This window comes from Xyrauchen texanus, chromosome 30 (assembly GCF_025860055.1).
Source record: "Xyrauchen texanus isolate HMW12.3.18 chromosome 30, RBS_HiC_50CHRs, whole genome shotgun sequence".
NCBI classification, from domain to species: domain Eukaryota; kingdom Metazoa; phylum Chordata; class Actinopteri; order Cypriniformes; family Catostomidae; genus Xyrauchen; species Xyrauchen texanus.
The window spans coordinates 10,533,948-10,553,718 of NC_068305.1; the positions used below are offsets into that span (position 1 = coordinate 10,533,948).

General features: G+C 38.6%; 1 protein-coding gene and 1 pseudogene across 1 annotated transcript; one reads left to right on the plus strand and one right to left on the minus strand.

Moving 5' to 3' along the window:
• Positions 1-662: 662 nt before the first annotated feature.
• On the minus strand, positions 663-15,189 carry zpax2 (zona pellucida protein AX 2). The gene is given in 20 exon segments (XM_052098065.1): positions 663-750; positions 4,244-4,344; positions 4,660-4,822; positions 4,896-5,085; positions 5,430-5,560; positions 6,230-6,330; positions 7,634-7,803; positions 7,887-8,001; positions 8,940-9,142; positions 9,861-9,978; positions 10,054-10,274; positions 10,562-10,712; positions 10,788-11,014; positions 11,771-11,867; positions 12,150-12,317; positions 12,390-12,443; positions 14,369-14,509; positions 14,779-14,903; positions 14,986-15,078; positions 15,162-15,189. Coding segments are annotated over 20 exon segments (2,685 nt in total).
• Positions 15,190-18,320: 3,131 nt separating this feature from the next.
• On the plus strand, positions 18,321-19,519 carry LOC127623656 (potassium voltage-gated channel subfamily S member 3-like; annotated as a pseudogene).
• The last annotated feature ends 252 nt before the right edge of the window (positions 19,520-19,771 follow it).

The window sequence follows — 19,771 nt, forward strand, 5'->3', positions numbered from 1 at the left end:
CCCCCAGTCAGAGCTGGTTAATGTGGCTCGGGATAGGGAAGTTTGGGGCCCCCTGCTGGAGCAGCTGCGACCCGACTTCGGATAAGCGGTTGAAGATGGATGGATTCATATCATTAGACAAAGACAGTTAAAAGATACAGGAAACTCTTGATAGAGAGTGAAACACAAAAGCACTTTAACATTAGAAGCTTACACGTCTGTTGCACCTCTCATGCGGAACCATTTAAATAAGTGTTACAAACTAGTGTATTATTGTAGTTACAGGATGCAACTAATTGTTATTGGTCACTTTTATATCTCAGACAACTCCTTTACATGCAAGCAGAAAATTATCTGAGCCTCGCAGCCTTAAACAATTCAGCCAAACGGGAAAATGTATCCATGCCGATATATCAGTTGACCACCACATCTAAAAACGCACCCACACAAACATGTTTTCGGTTGAAAATGCATTGATTTTGCTACACTTAACATGGGATCAATGAAGTCTCACCCAAATGGAGGATAAAGTACCACTGGGGTCATAGGGTTAGTTAAAAATTTATTACATTTGATACCATCTTATATCTACATGGAGTAATTACAAGAGGGGTACAAAACCCAAGTCCTGATTTGTTGCCTTCAGAAGTGATGTCTTCAGGCACGGTGTTGGATTTTCAGGTTCATATCAAAAGAATGGGGCCTGTAGACACGTGCTCCAGTACTTCCACTGCAAAGCCTGAACTTCTGCGAACTGTAGAAGAGTGCACTCTGTCAGATGTGAGAAATTCAGCACTTAAAAAAAAAAATAAAACAAGCCCATTTACACCAAATCCCAGATGAATTTAAGTGACAAACTGCTGACGAAGTCAATTCACACAAAGACAATTTTTGTTTAGGCTAAAATAAATGTAAATTCATTCCCGAACAATAGCCCTGATAGCACACATACACCACCCAGATGTCTATTTGATGGGTGTTTACATCGGAAAAACATTTAGGTTGTTTGCTCCTCTGCAATACATCTATTGCTTTTATTGCAGTTTTCCCAGATGTCAATAAGACATTTGAGCAGATGTCTGAGATGTTTATGATTTCAAATGTTGTAAATCTGATCTTAAGATGGTTAGCAGATGTTTATTAGATTGTGACGCTTCTTTGCATTTATCAAATAACACCATAGACAAGAGCAACTCCACAACCATCTTCAAAAGGTGGTGTCTGGTTCTCCTATAGGGGTTTTAAGGGTTCACCCAAACATGAAATTTCGCTCACGATTTACTCACCTTCCCTTCATCCCAGATGTGTATGACTTTCTTCTACAGAACAGAAACCAAGACGGTTTGGAACACCATTTCTGCTCTGTAGGTCCTCACAATGCAAATTAATGGGTGCCAAAATTTGGAGGCTCCTAAATCCACATAAAGGGAGCATAAAAGTAATCCATTTGACTCCAGTGCTTAAATCCATATTTTCAGACACTTAATGATTAGGTGTGAATGAGAAAGATCAAATAAAATTTGAAGTCATTTATCAAATACTTCTCCCTGCCCAATAAGCGGCGATATACATCAAGACTGAATCACCAAAAACAGAAGAATGGGAACGAGAAAGTAAAATGCAGCCTGACTGAGCAGGGAGGAGAATTTATAGTAAAAAACAGATGAGGGTGAGAAACAGCTCAATATGTAATACCGCTTCTGAAGATGTGAATTTAACCACTAGAGTCACCTGGAATACCATTATGTTGCCCTTATGTGGATCGGAACTTCAAGAAAAAAAAAAAAAAATCATGATTCCAAAAAGCATGGTACAAGAGGAAGGAATGGCTCTGTGGCTAAGCAACAACTTATCGCCTCTTTCGCTACTCCTGTAAATTATTTTCAATGGCTGATTAAAGTGTGGACTTTTCTACGGAGACCCTAACAATTTGACAAATGCACTAATTAAACAAAAGACCACAGTCCACATAAGAAACCAGGTAGCATTAAAAACATTTGGCTCTAGCCGTGTAGACTTTGTTAAATTGATAAAGAAAAGAGAAACACTAACTGATTGATGCTACCTGCTATCTAGCCAAGCAAGAATTAGCATTTCGGGGTGGTGAGGAAGGCAATGGCTCTTTGAACCGTGGGAACTACACAGAACTGGTTCATCTCATTGCAAAGAATAATGCGATTTTAGCCATGCATTTAAGATGGCTGCGGAAGTTTGGAATGAACCACCACACCCTCATACGGTTCTACACCAGTACTCCAGAGAGCATCCTGACTGGCTGCATCACCGCCTGGCACGGCAATAGCACCGCCCACAACCACAAAGCCCTGCAAAGGGTGGTGCGAACTGCCAGACACATCGGAAGTGAGCTTACCTCCCTCAAGGACATATATAACAGGCAGTGTGTGAAAAAAGCTTGGAAGATCAGAGACTCCAGCCACCCGAGTCATGGGCTGTTATCACTGCTACCGTCAGGCAGGCGGTATCGCAGCATCAGGACCCGCACCAGCCGACTACATGACAGCTTCTTTCCCCAAGCAATCAGACTTTTGAACACTTGATCTCTCACGATCAATATACATCAGCACTGCACTTTATTAATCTTATGACTCACACTGGACTGTCATAATTATATTCTCCACAATACAACTGAGATATGTATATACATTTTTTATTTTGTATGTGTATTCTATATTGTGTGTATTGTTTACAGTGCATTGTATATTACTATTGTGTTTCGTAACTGTATATTAGATATGTAAATTGTGTAAATGTTTATTGTAATTGGTATATGTCTCGTCACTGTCATGACTGCTATGTTGCTCGGAACTGCACACAAGACTTTCACCTACTGTTGCACTTGTGTATATGGTCGTGTGACAATAAAGTGATTTGATTTAAGGTCATCCACTTTTCTCAGACTTGTCTAACAAGATCCAAAATGATCTGATTGAGGCTATCGGATACATTATCAATATCATTACAGAATTACATTTCTGAAGTGCCCTATGTGTTTCTGTATTAGTTGATGAAATCAGACTTCACAAATAAAGCCAGGTATCAGTCAAAATGCTCTACGTACTGAATCAAGAGGTGAAAAGTAGTGTTTTTAGGTTGATGATGCGAGTGACTACAGTTATGCCCACAAACTAAACTTTGTACTGTCAAAGTCAGCAAGATACATTTCTGAATGCCTAATTTTTCTAAACATTTCTCAAGGGATTTCTTCATTCTTCAACAAAGCTCACAAAACATCTGGTCAAGTGATTGATAGAGAGCTGCGCTGACAAGATGGTCTTTACACTCACGCCTTGTTCAAACAATTAGTCACCACTACTCAGATTTAAAGACTATGTTCCAGTGTATGATTGATAATCCAGTAGTCTGGGATAAGTAGTACTCTTATGATGGATGCGGGATATGATGCCTGGCTGGCAATAGCCTCAATGGGCTTTCTCCTTGGCAGCTATGAGTACATTTTAAATTTGACAGATTCACTTTTCAATGTTAATTATTATTAATTACCAGCCAATCCAGTGTTTCAGAACTGTTTTCAGAACAGAAAGAGTGACGTGTTAGGCCTATGTTGTTGAAACATCTAGCTAGTTACAGTCAATATTTTGTTTTTGCCGCATTTCAAAAAAGCTCTTCTGGCACCATGGTTCTTCGTATGATTTAATGGACATAAACATGCTCATAATTTGGTCGTGAAGTTCGCCACTATAACATTATGGTTTCTGTTGACTGATGGGTTATAGGGCAACAATTTAAGTCAATATAATTTCTGCGACTTTACACTCACCCGTATAATGTGTTTTGACACAGCGTTTAATAAGGTGTACTAAAATAATCCGATGCTTGCCCAGTCTAGGGCATGTGAGGGCATTGTATGGACAAACAGAGCAGAGAAACTCTGTTTGTCTCAGCAGATGAAAGTCATACATATCTGGGATGGCATGATGTTGAATAAATGAGAACTAACCCTTTAATTTATCTTTGCCAAGTAACTTCATGTGTTGATGCAGCCAACTTGCTGGATTTTGTAGCTGCAGCGGTTTGTGGACATGTGACAAAGCACACATCTCATTAGCCGGTCATTTTCTTTAAGTCCGGAGGAAAAATGAACACATTTTCCTGTGTGTGACCTGGTGTGAATAGCCCCATAGGAATGCATAGTTTCTATTCAAAAGAGCATTCCTAACGAAAATTTGCACCAAAATTTAAGCATAGGTGTGATTAAGCCTCAAGATTGTTACCTCGATTTAACCTGCTCATGCTCTGATTCTGAGGATTTGCACACTGCTTGTAACAATGTCCATCGGCAGCGCTCTCAACGTGACAAATGACGACGTCACAATGGACAAATACCTACATGTAAATAAGATAAAAGGTTAAATAGTCAGTGACAATATCAATGACTAAACAGATTTTAAGCCATAAATGTAATAAGTATCAAGTTGAGAATGTATTCTATACATTAGACTTGTTTAAAAGCAATTACTGCATGGTTGCAAATATTTGTTTTTGAAACTCATGAAACTAGCAAAATAAGTTCAGTTATTAATTTACACTCTAATTTTCAATTTCTTTTCAAATAGTTTGAATGGTTGGCCATTCAACCAACCCTTCTCTTTTAATGAACTTTAACATCATCGGACAATCAAAAGTTGTTTAAAATATTACCCGTCTGGCCATGGTCTCAACATCACTTTCAGAACTCCCATCATTCTCTGTGAAAGCAAATGTTTTAACCTCAAATCTCTTGAAGTGATCTGGTATTTGTACTCTGTCATCCGCAGTTACAGGATGCAAGACGGTTTGTTCAGGGTCTTTAGGATTTGCACAGCTGATTAGAGACAGGAGAATTAGAACTCACTGTAACAGTTCACACAAACACCTGCATGATGATTTAAACTTACCCATCAACTATTAAATCCCATTTAGGTTTGGAGTTTCTCTCCTTGGTGAGTGTTGCCCAGCAGTTTTCCAGGACTACTGCTACCCTAGAGTCCCTGGATTGATTCATACCCACCTCGAAATAAAGAGGCTGTTTCAGAAACTTTAAAACTGGGTAGTCGTCATCATGATAGAAGAGTCTATAGACCATATCTTGGGACAAAATATACATAATCAGATTTCATAAACTGATTTCACAGAAAACAGCACTTGGCATTGCCTAAAATAATAAAATAAATAAAATAAAAAAGCATTTAGCATCTAGTCAAGTCAATTTGCTGCACATGCAGTGGACTGTTATAATTTAGGTAGATTTACTTCCATGCTCAAGTAAATACCCAACTTCTTCCAGACTAGTAAATAATGCACCTATCATCAGCTTTGCAAGTAGTGTTGTGCTCCGGAGCGTCTCCCCAGAACTTAACTGCAGCGACTCTGCAGCTTTAACACAAATAAAATTACATAAAAAAAAAAAAAAACACGCATATTTTACGTACCCTGAGAGAGCCGTAGTGAAACCATTAGTTCGCCTTTTCCAACATCTGCCTCAGGCTCTTTAAGGGGTGCAACTACATTGACGGCCACACTTTGGGTAGTATTTGCCATATAAATGCAGGAGACTGTGAACCTGAGGAGTGATTAAAAACAACTTCAAGCAAATCCACAATTCAGTCACTACTTCACAAGTGTTAAATGCATCATATTCAAAGTCTTCTGAAGACATTTGAGAAGTTTTAACTAGAAGAGTCTAGTACAATTCTTAATTTTTACGGTTAGGTTTGACATCTGCTTGACGGTATGAAATATGCTTGAACTTTGAATATGTTCCTTGAAAAAGCTTGAATTTTGCTTAGGTTGTTAACGGTTATAAAAGGTTAAGCTTATTTTGAATTTGATATTTAGTCATTATACACCGCTCCACATCTTGTTTTGATGATGCGCGCACAGAAGTACTGAATGTCTCCACTTGGGACTTGTCACTAAAATTACAATTTAAAATCAACTTTACAGCTCATTTTACGTTTTTAAAGAAAATGAGGGATAAATAGAAAATGTTGTGGCAATAACGTTCCTCAAATGAGCTCAACTTGAACTGAACCCAGAAAATGTATAATTTAATTGAAAGTCAGTAACTAATTTAATTACAAGAATTTAAAATGTGATGTAACACTACTTTTGCCAAAAAAAAAAAAAAAAAGTGGTAATTAAAAATCACATGAACTTACTAATTGGATCTCAACTGGTGCATTCACACACTTGTGCCAATAAACCCACTTAAATTATGAAAACTCCTAACCAGTGTCGTTTCTCGTGTTCAGTTTGTGAATTGGAGGTCAGATGCAAATTCTCTCTCTTCCAGGACACTTCATTCTCATATTTCATGGTGTCCCCAACAAACTGGACAAGCAAAAAGTTAGAAGCATCTCAGTATATATAACTGCAGTTACACTCACCTAAAAGGATTATTAGGAACACCTGTTCAATTTCTCATTAATGCAATTATCTAATCAACCAATCACATGGCAGTTGCTTCAATGCATTTAGGGGTGTGGTCCTGGTCAAGACAATCTCCTGAACTCCAAACTGAATGTCAGAATGGGAAAGAAAGGTGATTTAAGCAATTTTGAGCAAGGCATGGTTGTTGGTGCCAGACGGGCCGGTCTGAGTATTTCACAATCTGCTCAGTTACTGGGATTTTCACGCACAACCATTTCTAGGGTTTACAAAGAATGGTGTGAAAAGGGAAAAACATCCAGTATCGCGGCAGTCCTGTGGGCTAAAATGCCTCATTGATGCTAGAGGTCAGAGGAGAATGGGCCGACTGATTCAAGCTGATAGAAGAGCAACTTTGCCTGAAATAACCACTCGTTACAACCGAGGTATGCAGCAAAGCATTTGTGAAGCCACAACACGCACAACCTTGAGGCGGATGGGCTACAACAGCAGAAGACCCCACCGGGTACCACTCATCTCCACTACAAATAGGAAAAGAGGCTACAATTTGCAAGAGCTCACCAAAATTGGACAGTTGAAGACTGGAAAAATGTTGCCTGGTCTGATGAGTCTCGATTTCTGTTGAGACATTCAGATGGTAGAGTCAGAATTTGGCATAAACAGAAAGAGAACATGGATCCATCATGCCTTGTTACCACTGTGCAGGCTGGTGGTGGTGTGTAATGGTGTGGGGGATGTTTTCTTGGCACACTTTAGGCCCCTTAGTGCCAATTGGGCATCGTTTAAATGCCACGGCCTACCTGAGCATTGTTTCTGACCATGTCCATCCCTTTATGGCCACCATGTACCCATCCTCTGATGGCTACTTCCAGCAGGATAATGCACCATGTCACAAAGTTCGAATCATTTCAAATTGGTTTCTTGAACATGACAATGAGTTCACTGTACTAAAATGGCTCCCACAGTCACCAGATCTCAACCCAATAGAGCATCTTTGGGATGTGGTGGAACGGGAGCTTCGTGCCCTGGATGTGCATCCCACAAATCTCCATCAACTGCAAGATGCTATCCTATCAATATGGGCCAACATTTCTAAAGAATGCTTTCAGCACCTTATTGAATCAATGCCACATAGAATTAAGGCAGTTCTGAAGGCGAAAGGGAGTCAAACACAGTATTAGTATGGTGTTCCTAATAATCCTTTAGGTGAGTATGTGAGTGCTTTTTGTGAGTGCCCTTACTGTACCGTTCGTGAAGTTCCACAAGTGTTTACATTGAAACGAAAATAAGCAAAGTGATCTTCACTGTAGAAGGGTTTGCAAGCCGGGTCTCTAAGAGAGAGTTCACCGGGATTCAGATGTGGCAGAGATTCCAGTTTGGGAAGCACCACGGTCATCGTTCCATTGGAGAAGCACTCTGACACAAAACAAAAAGTAACTCAGTGGTCAAAGAGAGCAACAAGTGAATTGCCAAGGAGGTGATTTAAAGCATGAACAGACCTGACACTTTCACAAAAAAAGGGCAGGCAAGGGAGAGATCTTTGAAATGCCAGTCATTCACAGAATCGTGCATTTCCACATCAATTCTTGCCATGACTCCTGATGACTGAACAGACTTGAAAATGGATGACATTAAATCAGTTAGAGAAAAAAAAAAAAAAATATATATATATATATATATATATTTTTCCATTAAATTTAATCCTGGTCCACCCCCAACAACGCACCTTTTGAATGTCTCCCTTATTTAAACTCAAATTAGTTCAGGAAGCACCATTAATACCTACTCATAATGACAATATAACTACTACGAGTGTCTGGTTTGTATTAAAGGGATAGTTGGTAAAGATTGAGGATTAGTAAATAACACACCATTTTTTAATGCTTAGAGGAACGGTTCACCAAAAAATGAAAATTCTCTCATTATTTACCCTCATGCCATCCCAGATGTGTATGACTTTCTTCTAAAGAACACAGATTAAGAATATTTAAGCTCTGTAGGTCCATACAATGCATGAAAGGGTGCCACAAAGGCAGTATTAAAGTTATCCATATGACTCCAGTGGTTAAATTAATATTTTCTGAAGCAATATGAAAGGTGTGGATGAGAACCTATTTTTAAGTAAACCTTTTTTATAGAAATGCTTCTCCCTGCCCAGTAGAGGGTGTATGCATTAAGAATGTGACAGTGAAATAATTTATAGTAAAGATTGGACTTAAATATTGTTCAGTTTCTCACCCACACAAATCAAATCAATTCTGAACACATTGATTTAACCGCTGGCATCGTATGGATTACGTTTATGCTGACTTGTGTGATTTTGAGCGTCACATTTTTTGGACCCTTTTATTTGCATTGTATGGACGAAAAGAGCTGAGAAATTCTAAAAATCTTCATTTGTGTTCTGCTGTACAAAATAAAAAGTAATTACACATCTGGGTAAAAACACATAAGATAAAAATAAGGGTTTTCATTATTGGGTGAACTTTTCCTTTGACTGTGCTGTGGTAATGGTCACTAATCCCCATTGCAACTGGAAATCTGAAGAGTACCTCAAATACCACAGTAGGGTCCATGAATGGCACAACAATGCTCAAATGAGTTTCATTTGAAAGGTGATCATACTGCTGTAAAATCTCATCATCCAGATCTATTTGCCCCAGTACGATCCTCAGCTGGGAACTTGGGGTGCTGCCATATTTGACTTGAATGTTGAAATTCTCATTGTCACACTCTCCCCCTGCATAAGGAAGGACTGAAAAAGGAACAGACACACAAATAAAAAAAATATACAACTTTAATGCAATCGTAACCAAAGCATGCTTAATTCTGCTGCTGGAGTTCTGTCCTCCTGCAGAGTTTAGCTCTAACCCAAGTGTTTAGCCCCAATACAGTGTTTCTCAAACCTTGTCCTGGAGGACGCCAGCACTGCACATTTTGGATATCCCCCTTATCGAAAACACCTGATTCTACGAATTAGCTCATTCGTAAGAATATCTATACACAACTACTTTTGAATGGCCATCAGTGGAGCAAGATGTCATTGGCCAGCAAAATTATGTTGGCAAGACATCTACCAGCAAGTGCTAACAGGACACCCAAGCACACCCAAATATCTTGATTAACCAAAATATAGTAATCTCAGAGGGAATCTGCAGTCAGGAATTTTGTCTGATGAACTTCCGGTGGTCAAGAAATGTCTATAGTTTCACATGGGGTTACATTTTGGTAAACTTTGAATGACAAAACATAATTCACCAATGGGTGACCTCTTTGTGGGCAGTGCTTTGTATATTGTTACAATAAATATTCACAATGGAGGAGCAAATCATTTTAGGGTTCATGTTCTTTGTAAATTCACTCACCCAGAGTACACATTTCTTCATTTAATAAAAAAAAAAAAAACGGCTTCTTGGAATTTTGCTGTGCAAATGTAAATTTAACCATGACTTTACAACAAAAACCAGTCTTACCAATTTCCCTTAAAGAAGTTTCTAATACAGTAGAGTATGTGAAAGTATGATCTTCAGGCAAGATGACAAAGCCAAAGACGATGGGAAGTGTGTAGCCTCTGACGCCAGGCCGAAGAATCTGCATCACAAATTAAAGCATGTTAAAACAGAAAAATATAAAAGCTGGGAAAGATAGATCATCTTAAACCAGAACTTAAATGTGTACCAGTTTTTGGACATTGGGATCAGAGAAGGGAACCTGGAGAGCAAATTCTTTGGTGCCATTAGGTAAGCTGTGCTCCAGCAGGCTAAGGCCTTTAAAAAGTATGTCAGGGACAGTCAGCACTTCTATCCCAAAAGTGATATTTAGCAGCTCCACATCGAGGAGGAAGGAACCCAGCACAACATCGAACACCTTCTGCTCTGGCTCAGTGTCTGATCACATACACAAAAACAATTATCTGGGTAAAATCAGCAACTAAATTTACTTATGAAAAACAGCTGAAACCAGCATAACTGGGTGTGATGTCTCAGATGATCCATCTGGTCAATTCAATGACCAAGCTGGTCTCCCTGCCTAACCAGCTGACAAGTTCCACAAACCACTTTGAAGCAACCCAAAGCAGATCAGCCTTGGAGACTAGCAAACCAGCTTAGGATAGTTAAAGGCTTTTTTTTTTTTCTCCCTCAGGAAAGTTTTGTTGGTTATATTCAACACTCACTGTCAATCAGTTGGGGAGGCCATGGTGTCAAAGGGGTTGTGATAGGAAACAAGACCTTATATCTGGTCTTATCCAACCCTTCCTTCCACAGCAGCTCAAGCATGGGCTCTATTGTGTAACTTGTATGATACTGGTCCTTATGAGCATGACTCTGTAACACAAGGGTACTGGTCATTATATTGAAGTTAAGCAAAATAAATTATGTAATGCAAGCTAAAAACCCAACCTTGTAGTATCCATCAGGAGACCCAATGGGAATCTCAACAACTATATGGGATTTGGTGAAGGTCATAGTGTAGTTAAGGCTGGCCATCTTGGCAGGTGTGAGAAGTCTTCCATTAACGCCTACATGGGCCTCAAGTATTTCTGGAGGAGTAACTTTCGAGGACACCAAAGGGGTTATGTGTCGAGGAACGTGCCAATAAATAATTTGACCCACAATGGTGGCTCCATCTGAGGTTAAATCAAAGTGTAACTTGCTTTAGAACAATGTATTTTTTCCCTATGGTTCTCAAAGACTGATGCTGTGTTCCATATCAAGTAGAAATAATCCCTCATCCCACTTTACATCTCAGACTTCTGACAATTAAAGCATTCCATTACCCGATGCTCAGAAAGTGTATAATGAACTAATTTCAATGCTTGCATTGTTTCTCATTAATCTGGTTGGGAACCAGGTCTTGGTCAGATCTGGTTCAATTTATGCATTTAGTAAAATTAGTATTCATTTATTTTTTTTAAATACCACAACTGAATGGTTTACAGCTTTTAGTTCCATGAATTTTCCACCAATGTAGATAGAAAACCGTACTGCAGTTCTCCGAGAGAGATTCCTGCTGCCCCCTATAGAATCTACAACACAGCACTACCAGTTTAGTCCAATGCCCGAATGAACGACTTTCATGTGCTGGTCCTTTTGAATCTAGTGTGAAACTGAAAATTGTGGTCAAATTTCTTAACAAATATGACATCAATTTACCTGATATTTGAAATCTACAGAACAAAGCAGTGCATCCAGGTGTAGTCGGATTGCCGAACGAATTACATGAAATTCTGACATTCAGTTGAATGGAACGCAGCAATAGATCAATTTACATTTATACACTATAGGTAATACCTCATCAGGTAGTCATTTACTTGGGCATATATTTGTTGGAATCTAAAAGGTTTGATGACCTTTAGAGGAAAGTGGAATGAAAGAATTCTCACTGGTTGGACAGGCAGTTGCTGACTCCACTATAGTCATCATCCAGCGGTCTCGGAACAACACCACCGATTTGAACACCATCATATCAACATCTGCAACCTGAAATGAAAGGACAGCACAGAAGAGAGGTTCTCAACCCCTTTGGAACTAAACTCAGAAAAGTGACCCTCCAGGAGCAGGGTTGACAACCCATGCTTGCTTTAGACCAGTTTGTTTTCAATCCTGGTACTGGACATCGTATGTCAACCTTATCACACAAATCAAGTCTTGGAACATCTAGTTAGAAGTCCATTAGTTGAATAAAGTACTCCCAAGACCAGGATTGAGAAAAACTGCTTTAGACTCTACGGAGGAAATCTACAGGCACAAATTAATTCATACATGTTGTATGAAGGTTTCAGCCATGCTGTACGGGCTTCGCATCACCAGTCGCGTTGTAGAACTGTTAACATTGTAACCCATGCTTTGGAGGTCCTCTTTATAAAAAGCCTTCTCTTCAGGGGTGTACAGTAGGATCTTCCACATTTGTAAGTTGGGCACAACTGTTGGCTGTTGAAAACAGGCAGTTTAAGATTTTCTGCATCATGAATATCATCGGGGGGGGGTGCTTTTAGTACATACCCACTGTTTGACTGCAGCGGTCTTAATTTCTGGTATCGCATTCCTTACAGATACCTGATAAAACATGAAACACACAGGAACGGGAGACAAGGGGAAATTTATTGTATAGATCTCTTTACATTTATAACATGCTGGCTTTTACAAATCGACCCACCCCTCATTTAGTATAAGTAACATGTACAGTATTTGGCCAAAATAATTGTGATTCATAGTTATAAGAGCAAATAGATTTAAAATTTCATACAAGTCAGAGTGTTACATTTGCCTATCCCAGGCAAGACACAGGAGAGCAGGATGAGAGCACATCAAAAAGACCAGTTTAATGTGCGTTTAAGTACGAATCAAAGCAGGACAAACTATGTGAAATGGACATATTGGCATATTGACCTAATGAATTACAAAAAAAAAAAAAATGCCAAGACAGTAAAACTGCAGTCGTGCAGGGGTTGAAAAAGGTTCCAATTTAACCACTGGAGTCATATGATTACTTGTATGTTGACTGTGTAGGTCCATACAATGCAATTGAATGGTGACGCTCCAAAAATCACAGATGAGAAATTCTTCTAAAAAAAAAAAATAAATCTTAGGATGTAAAAGGATTAAACTTTTGGGTGAACTATCCCTTTAAATGCTCTGACCAATACTTGGTTAGGTTTCTACCAGAACTCACATAACTTTAATATTTGCTCAAATCTGTGATGGCAAAGATGAGCTTAAGGTATCCTGCTCCCACAAAAAATGGACTGCATGCAGGCTGTAGCCCCGTTGGATGGCAAAATGCTCAGTTCCCTTGTATAGAGAACTATTTTAGTAACTTTAAGTGGGATAAGATGTTCTCTGCATCTTCAAATCAGCCTCATTATCGCTCATGCATAGAGTAAGACTGACAAACAGCCTGGTCTCATGAAATTTACGCAAGTATTACAACATTTTTGCAAAACTGAAATTATTCACTTCATTACACGTTTGGCTGCAGTTTAAGTGAAATGCTGATGAGAAAGTGAAAAATAAGTTGTATTTTTTTTTTTATACTTCATTTTTATCCCAATTTGGAACAAACAATAACCACTACTTTGCATGTCCTTGTGGTGGCACAGTTACTCACCTCATCCGTGTGGCAGAGGACAAGTCTCAATTGCCTCCACTTCTGAGACGGTCAACGTGGCTCGCTGTGCATGACACCACGGAGACTCACAACATGTGGAGGCTCATGCTACTCTACGCGATCCACACACACACACACACACACACACACACACACACACCTTACCACGTGCCTCATTGAGTGAGAACCATTAATCGAGACCATGAGGTTACCACATGTTACTCTACCCTTCCTAGCAACAGACAATTTGGTTGCTTGGGAGACCTGACTGGAGTCAATCAGCACACCCTGGATTCAAACTCGTGACTCCATGGGTGTTAGTCAACGTCAATACTCACTGAGCTACCCAGGCCCCCCAAAAATATGTTTTTAGAAAATCAAAATTTGATGAATAAACCACACAGTTATAGCACCTTTAGTTTTCATTTCACCAACTGCACTGAAACAGAGTGTGGCACAGATGTCCATTTGCAAAAATGGATAGAGTAATGTTCATTCTATGAGACCAGGTTGGCCACAAACATTTAAAACATTTATTTTCTGTTAATTTCATGGTGTTATGGCTTAATTTCGTTGTGCTGGGGGTTAATTTTGTTTTGTTTTAAGCTTTTATTTGCTTTGCTAATTTGGTTGCATCGTGCACTTAATGAATTACATACATCAGACCTTCTCATGGACACCATTGTAAACTCGATAAACAAATATGGACCAGACAAAGCACCGGCAAGTAATGTCATTCATCTATGCCAACATGCCAGATTACAATCCATCCCCATAAACTATTTCTGCCTCCATTCGTTTGTCTGAATTGGGAAAGTTCAAAATAACAGTCCATTACATTGAGTGTAAAACAAAAAAATAATCATTTACTTGCCTCCATGTAGTTGGTCTCACACAGAATCTCACGTGAAGTCATGGCGTGTTTGCAGGTCTTGGACACTTTGAGGACTTTCTCTTCAAACGTAGGGAACTTGTACAGTTTAAACTGCATAGTTACTTCAAATTCCATGTCACCCTATAAAAGTCAAACATATCTTGCTTGTTAGAATCTAAATCAGGCCCCATTGAGATTTTACATTATGCACAAAACAAAAACACACACACACACGCACGCACACAAATTCTAGAAAAGGAAATAGAAAAGTAAAATTCCGTGGCTATGCAAAAGAGCAGGGCCACACCGTCCGCACGTGCCTGCATGACTTCATTATGTATATGACAAGTTAGAGTTACAGAATTACTGTCTGCAAGATAAATTAATGTTTGATTTGGAAGGATAAGTACCTTGTTCTTTGCAAAACAACTCTGTAGGGAAGCTGACACTATTGTATTCCCCCAAGGATCAGATTTATGAGTGTAGCCACATTGTGTCTCCAGGTAAGGTGTGAGAAGAACTGTCTGCATGTCATCTGAAACACCCAGAGGAGCTTTGAATTGATTACCAGGTTTAATAAACGCATTGGCACACAAACAATGGAACAATCAACTTACTGACTGCATAAACCTCTACAGGACTACCCGCAGTCAAAGAATCAGGGAGGATAAATTGTACCCTATTTCCAAGGCATTCAGCTTGTATTTCATCTGCAAGCAAAGTATTATGCCCATTAATGGAAGTCATGGATAACTTGTCACAAAATGTTTTGAGAGACCATGTCATATCTTACCTGCAGAGGTATCTGCATGAATGCTCATTACAGCGACCACTAACCATAAAACCCTACTAGAAATAAACAAATTTAACCAACAACTCTGGTGATGAATTAAATCACACATAATTCCATGGCCTAACACATACCCCATTTCAAAGCATCCCATTTTTTTTTAAAGCTTGAATAACGTATAATAGAAACCGTCAACACAAACACAACATGGCAGAGGGACGTCGCGCACACCGGGTCATTAATTAAGTGCGCGCGCTTTATGTAATTGCACAGTATTGTGCACAGGTGAGGAATTCAAACGCCTCGCTCACTTTCTCTTACCAGCGCCTTTACTGGGACTCTCCGCCCATCTAGGTGTAAAACTGGATTTGAAGGTTAACCGACTTGTTGTGATCAGGTAGGTCTACTGGTAATATTTATTTGCACAACAGGCGTCTGCTGGATCAGTTGGGAACTGACTTGGAAACTTGTATGGGTAGTTGATCTTTAGTTTATGTTGGTCGCAGTATTCAATTATTGACTTGCCATTTTTGTCTGATTCTTGCTATTGTAAAATAATACGACTCGCAGGGTAGTTGCATGTTTTCTCTAGCAGTGGTTTGTGTCATTTTGTATTTTAGATTCAAACACCTAGTATAAAAAAATACTTAAATTAGTCATCATAATTTTGTAATATCTGTTACAAACAATTGTTTTAATATAATGTGTTTATATTTATATTCATTATTATATCAATATAAATATAAATATTTATATTCATTATTATATCAATATTTCCTAATATATTTTATATATCAGTATAAAATATTTTTCATCGCGCATACTGTATATGTTGTCACATGTTTTAAAATGTATTAATATTATTATCATTATTGCAAGTGATTAATTACAGGTTGTTGTTTTTTAGTTACCTTTTTTAAATTTTGGTGCATGATTTTTTTTGTGTTTCATAATTGTTTTATGGTTTAGAATGAGCAAAAAAGCCATTATATAGCTTTAAATACATTTAAATTCAGACGTTATGCAAGGTTGCCTTTAATTTTAGATAGCATTATTATTATTATTATTATTAAAAGGTAACCTATTCTTCTCAAATCGGTAAAAAAGGTGTGTCGACTATACAGTACTCCACAAGGCAGGCCTAATCTATAATAATAATAATAATAATAATAATAAAAATAGCTACAGGATATGCTTACATTGGCGAGTATGTGTTTATGCTCAATTATGTTAAATGCAGTGTTTTATTCTTTTTAAAAGCTGTCACCCTTTGTAATATGTTGACATTGAGAGTAAATAAGGCCACCTAATTGTTTACTCTATTTGTATGCTCAGACTATGTAGGCTTCTAATGTTGTTGAGTTTCAGTTTATGTTGTCTGAGAGGATCCATTTCCAACTGTGTCGAAGTTAAGGAGATGATTAGTGTAAATATGGGTCATAAATGTGACACTTTTTGTGTTAGGATCTATAATTGTTTTTTTTAAATACAGTACATTCATACCATTTATAAGACAATGAATTTAATAGACCTCTACTAAATTCAGTGATGTTCATAAAGTCTTATAAAGGCTAAGGTCAAAGTCGTATACCATAAGTAACAGGTCTATACTGGAGCCTATTTTGTTGGCATTTGACAAGAAACCTAAAACAGGAAATTCTTTAACCGAGAGGATCCCTGGAGATCCTCATGGCTGTGTATCAAGGTCAGAAAGTATCTTAAAAATAGCAGATCAGTTTGGTTTATTGTTATATATAAGCCCTTTATAATCTGATTTTTTATCCCAAATTGACATACATGCTAAATTGTGACAGCCTTGCTAAATTGTGCAAGTGAATTACAAAAACGAAACTAAGACTTATTCACAGATATCAAAATTTAAATATGCACATTATTGAAAATACATTGCTCACGGAAGATCTTTTACATAATCCCCAAAAAGTTGACCATATTTGCCAAAGCCTGTGTGATTTTTGATGTCATACGTGAGTTGTTCTCTTACACTGTATATCTTGTTACAATACCAAAAAGATGAAAAAGTTCCCTTATCTTTCTTACATTTAAAGTACAAGCCCAGGAACTTTACAATTTCTTTACATTTTCTACAAGATGCAGTGGTGTGAGAAATTATTTTGATATATTTGAAGTTGAGTTCATGAACCCCAAGCGAAGTACATTTGGGATTTATATTTTTACATACAGAAACCCAATCATCATCATCATCACCAATGACATGCCCCAAGTCGTTTTCCCACACGTTCTTTAGGCTTTCTAGAGCAGACGTACAGTCATGAGACAAAACACCATATATATGTGATATCAACACCTTACAGGGCGGGTTTGTCAAAAGTTGTTCAATCCCAGTCATCTCAAATCTCAGTTTACTCTTGTCAAACAAAGATTTAGCAAAATGGCTCATCTGAAGGTATTTGTAAGAAAGAGACTTCGGTATTTCATATTGTTCTGAAATCTGTTGAAAATGTTTTATTGTATCTTCTGAAAACAAACAAGATATTTGAGATATGAATGGAGAGTGTTGGTGTAATGGGCTAAAGCACTAAACTGTTAAGCAGAAGGTTGTCGGTTCGATCCCCATATCCACCACCATTTTGTCCATGAGCAAAGCACTTAACTACAGGGGATTGTCCCTGTAATAAGGGCTCTGTAAGTCACTTTGGATAAAAGCATCTGCCAAATGCATAAATTTGAATGTAAATGAGATGACGGGGAGACACGGGCTGGTATTCTGAGGTACTACTTTACGTTTCTCCAAAGCAAGCAGACTGTTTTTATTAAAATAATTTTCTTAAGTACATTGTAGCTTTCTCACATTTGTAATGTAGGTAACAATTTTATTGGCAGTAGAGCACAAGCTGTTAATTCCATGTTGAGCCACAGAGAATCAGTCCTGTCATTGGACCAGCTAACCATACCTGAGCTGACTAATAATACTGTCTATCTATTGGTTCAGTTTTATATAAAATTATTTTTTATATTGTCAAGCCGGTTTTCGCCTCCTCCTTTCCACATAATCCCTTTACAGGTAGTTCACCCCAAAAATGTAATTTCTCTTATGATATACTCACTCTCATGCCATCCCAGATATGTATGACTTTCTTCAGCAGAACACAAACGTTGTATTGAAGCTGAATTACCACCATAATGTATGGACAAGTTCTTCACCATCAAAGGGATGAAGATCTGGTTGACCTCAATGTCAGAGGCATTCAGCACAAGGCGGAGCGTTGCGCTCTCCTCCGATTTCCGAACACACACGTGGGTCAGTTGATTCAGTTGCACGGCAACGCAGCCATCCTAGAGCTCTGTGAAGACTACAGCCCTGCCGAGCAGGAAGGAGCCAACAAATCCTTCACTGCATCCTCAGTTTCAACCATACTGGCCACTTTCATGCACTGGAGGAGCTGTGGGTATTTAGCTTCAGTCAGGAGATTGAATACTGGGTCTAGAAGCCTGTTGTCTTGATTGATTCCTTGAACACAAAGACGAGAGGTACATATCAGAATATATGTCGGTAGTTGAGTAACAATGCTTTGTTTGGAGAAATCTCTGTTGTCAGCAGTGACCTGTGGAAGTTTGAGGGTACGTGGTGCTCTTGACAAGTTAATGCGGCGAACTCTTCAAGATCCCAGTCACTCCAAATGTTCCAAAGATGTAGCTCTGGTCTCCGTCTTGGTCAATTTGAGCTCTATTATGGCTATGTGTATCCACAGTATGGCAGAATTTAGGCTTGCCACTGATAGTGAGCATTCTGCTCTGGACTTTCTAGAGCTGATCTGAACTGTTTTCTTCTCAGTGGTTGTAGCAGCTCTGAATATGATAGACATTGCTTCTACCTTGCCTTTCTATGTCACACTGGCCTTTGAAAGGTTTGCTGGAGAGAACAGGGAGGAAAACCATAGTCTGTTCAACATGGGAAAAGTGGTTCTGGTTCTCTGTTTAATGAGGGCCTTCAGGGTCCTAAAGCTTGCGAGACACTCAAAAGGTGTGAGAGCTATTGGGGATAATCTAAAGCACTGCCAATATGAGCTGGGTCTTCTCATTGCTTTTATTGCCATTGGAATATCATTCTTCTCAAATTTGATCTACTATACTTAAAAGGTGGATGTTCTTCCAAACTATCTACCATTCCCAATTGTTGGTGGTGGGCCATTATTTCTATGACTACAGTAGGCTATGAGAACGTATATCCACAGACAGCAGCTTGGAGAATTGTAGCCACCCTTTGCATTCTCAGTGGCTTACTTGTGGTTTCTTTGCCTGTCACCATCTTCATGAACAACTTTTCTAAGAACATTGAGAGAAATAATGCTAAGAAAGAAAGAGTTTGTGATATTACATAAAAAAAAAATAAAAAATTCTGGTATGAGAAGTCTGTTTTTCTTAATCCCCTGATCATAGAACCCGGTCCCATCTGAAGATCCAGTAGTGTCTGGCAAACTGAAGACGCTTGAGTTTGCTGTTGGATGAGAGCAGAGGCTTTTTTTCTTCAAACCCTCACAAACAACTTGTTGTGAGGTAGTTGATGTCTGATTGTAGTTTTGGAGACTTTCTGACCCCAACTAATTCCTGCAATTCTCCAGCTGTGATCCTTT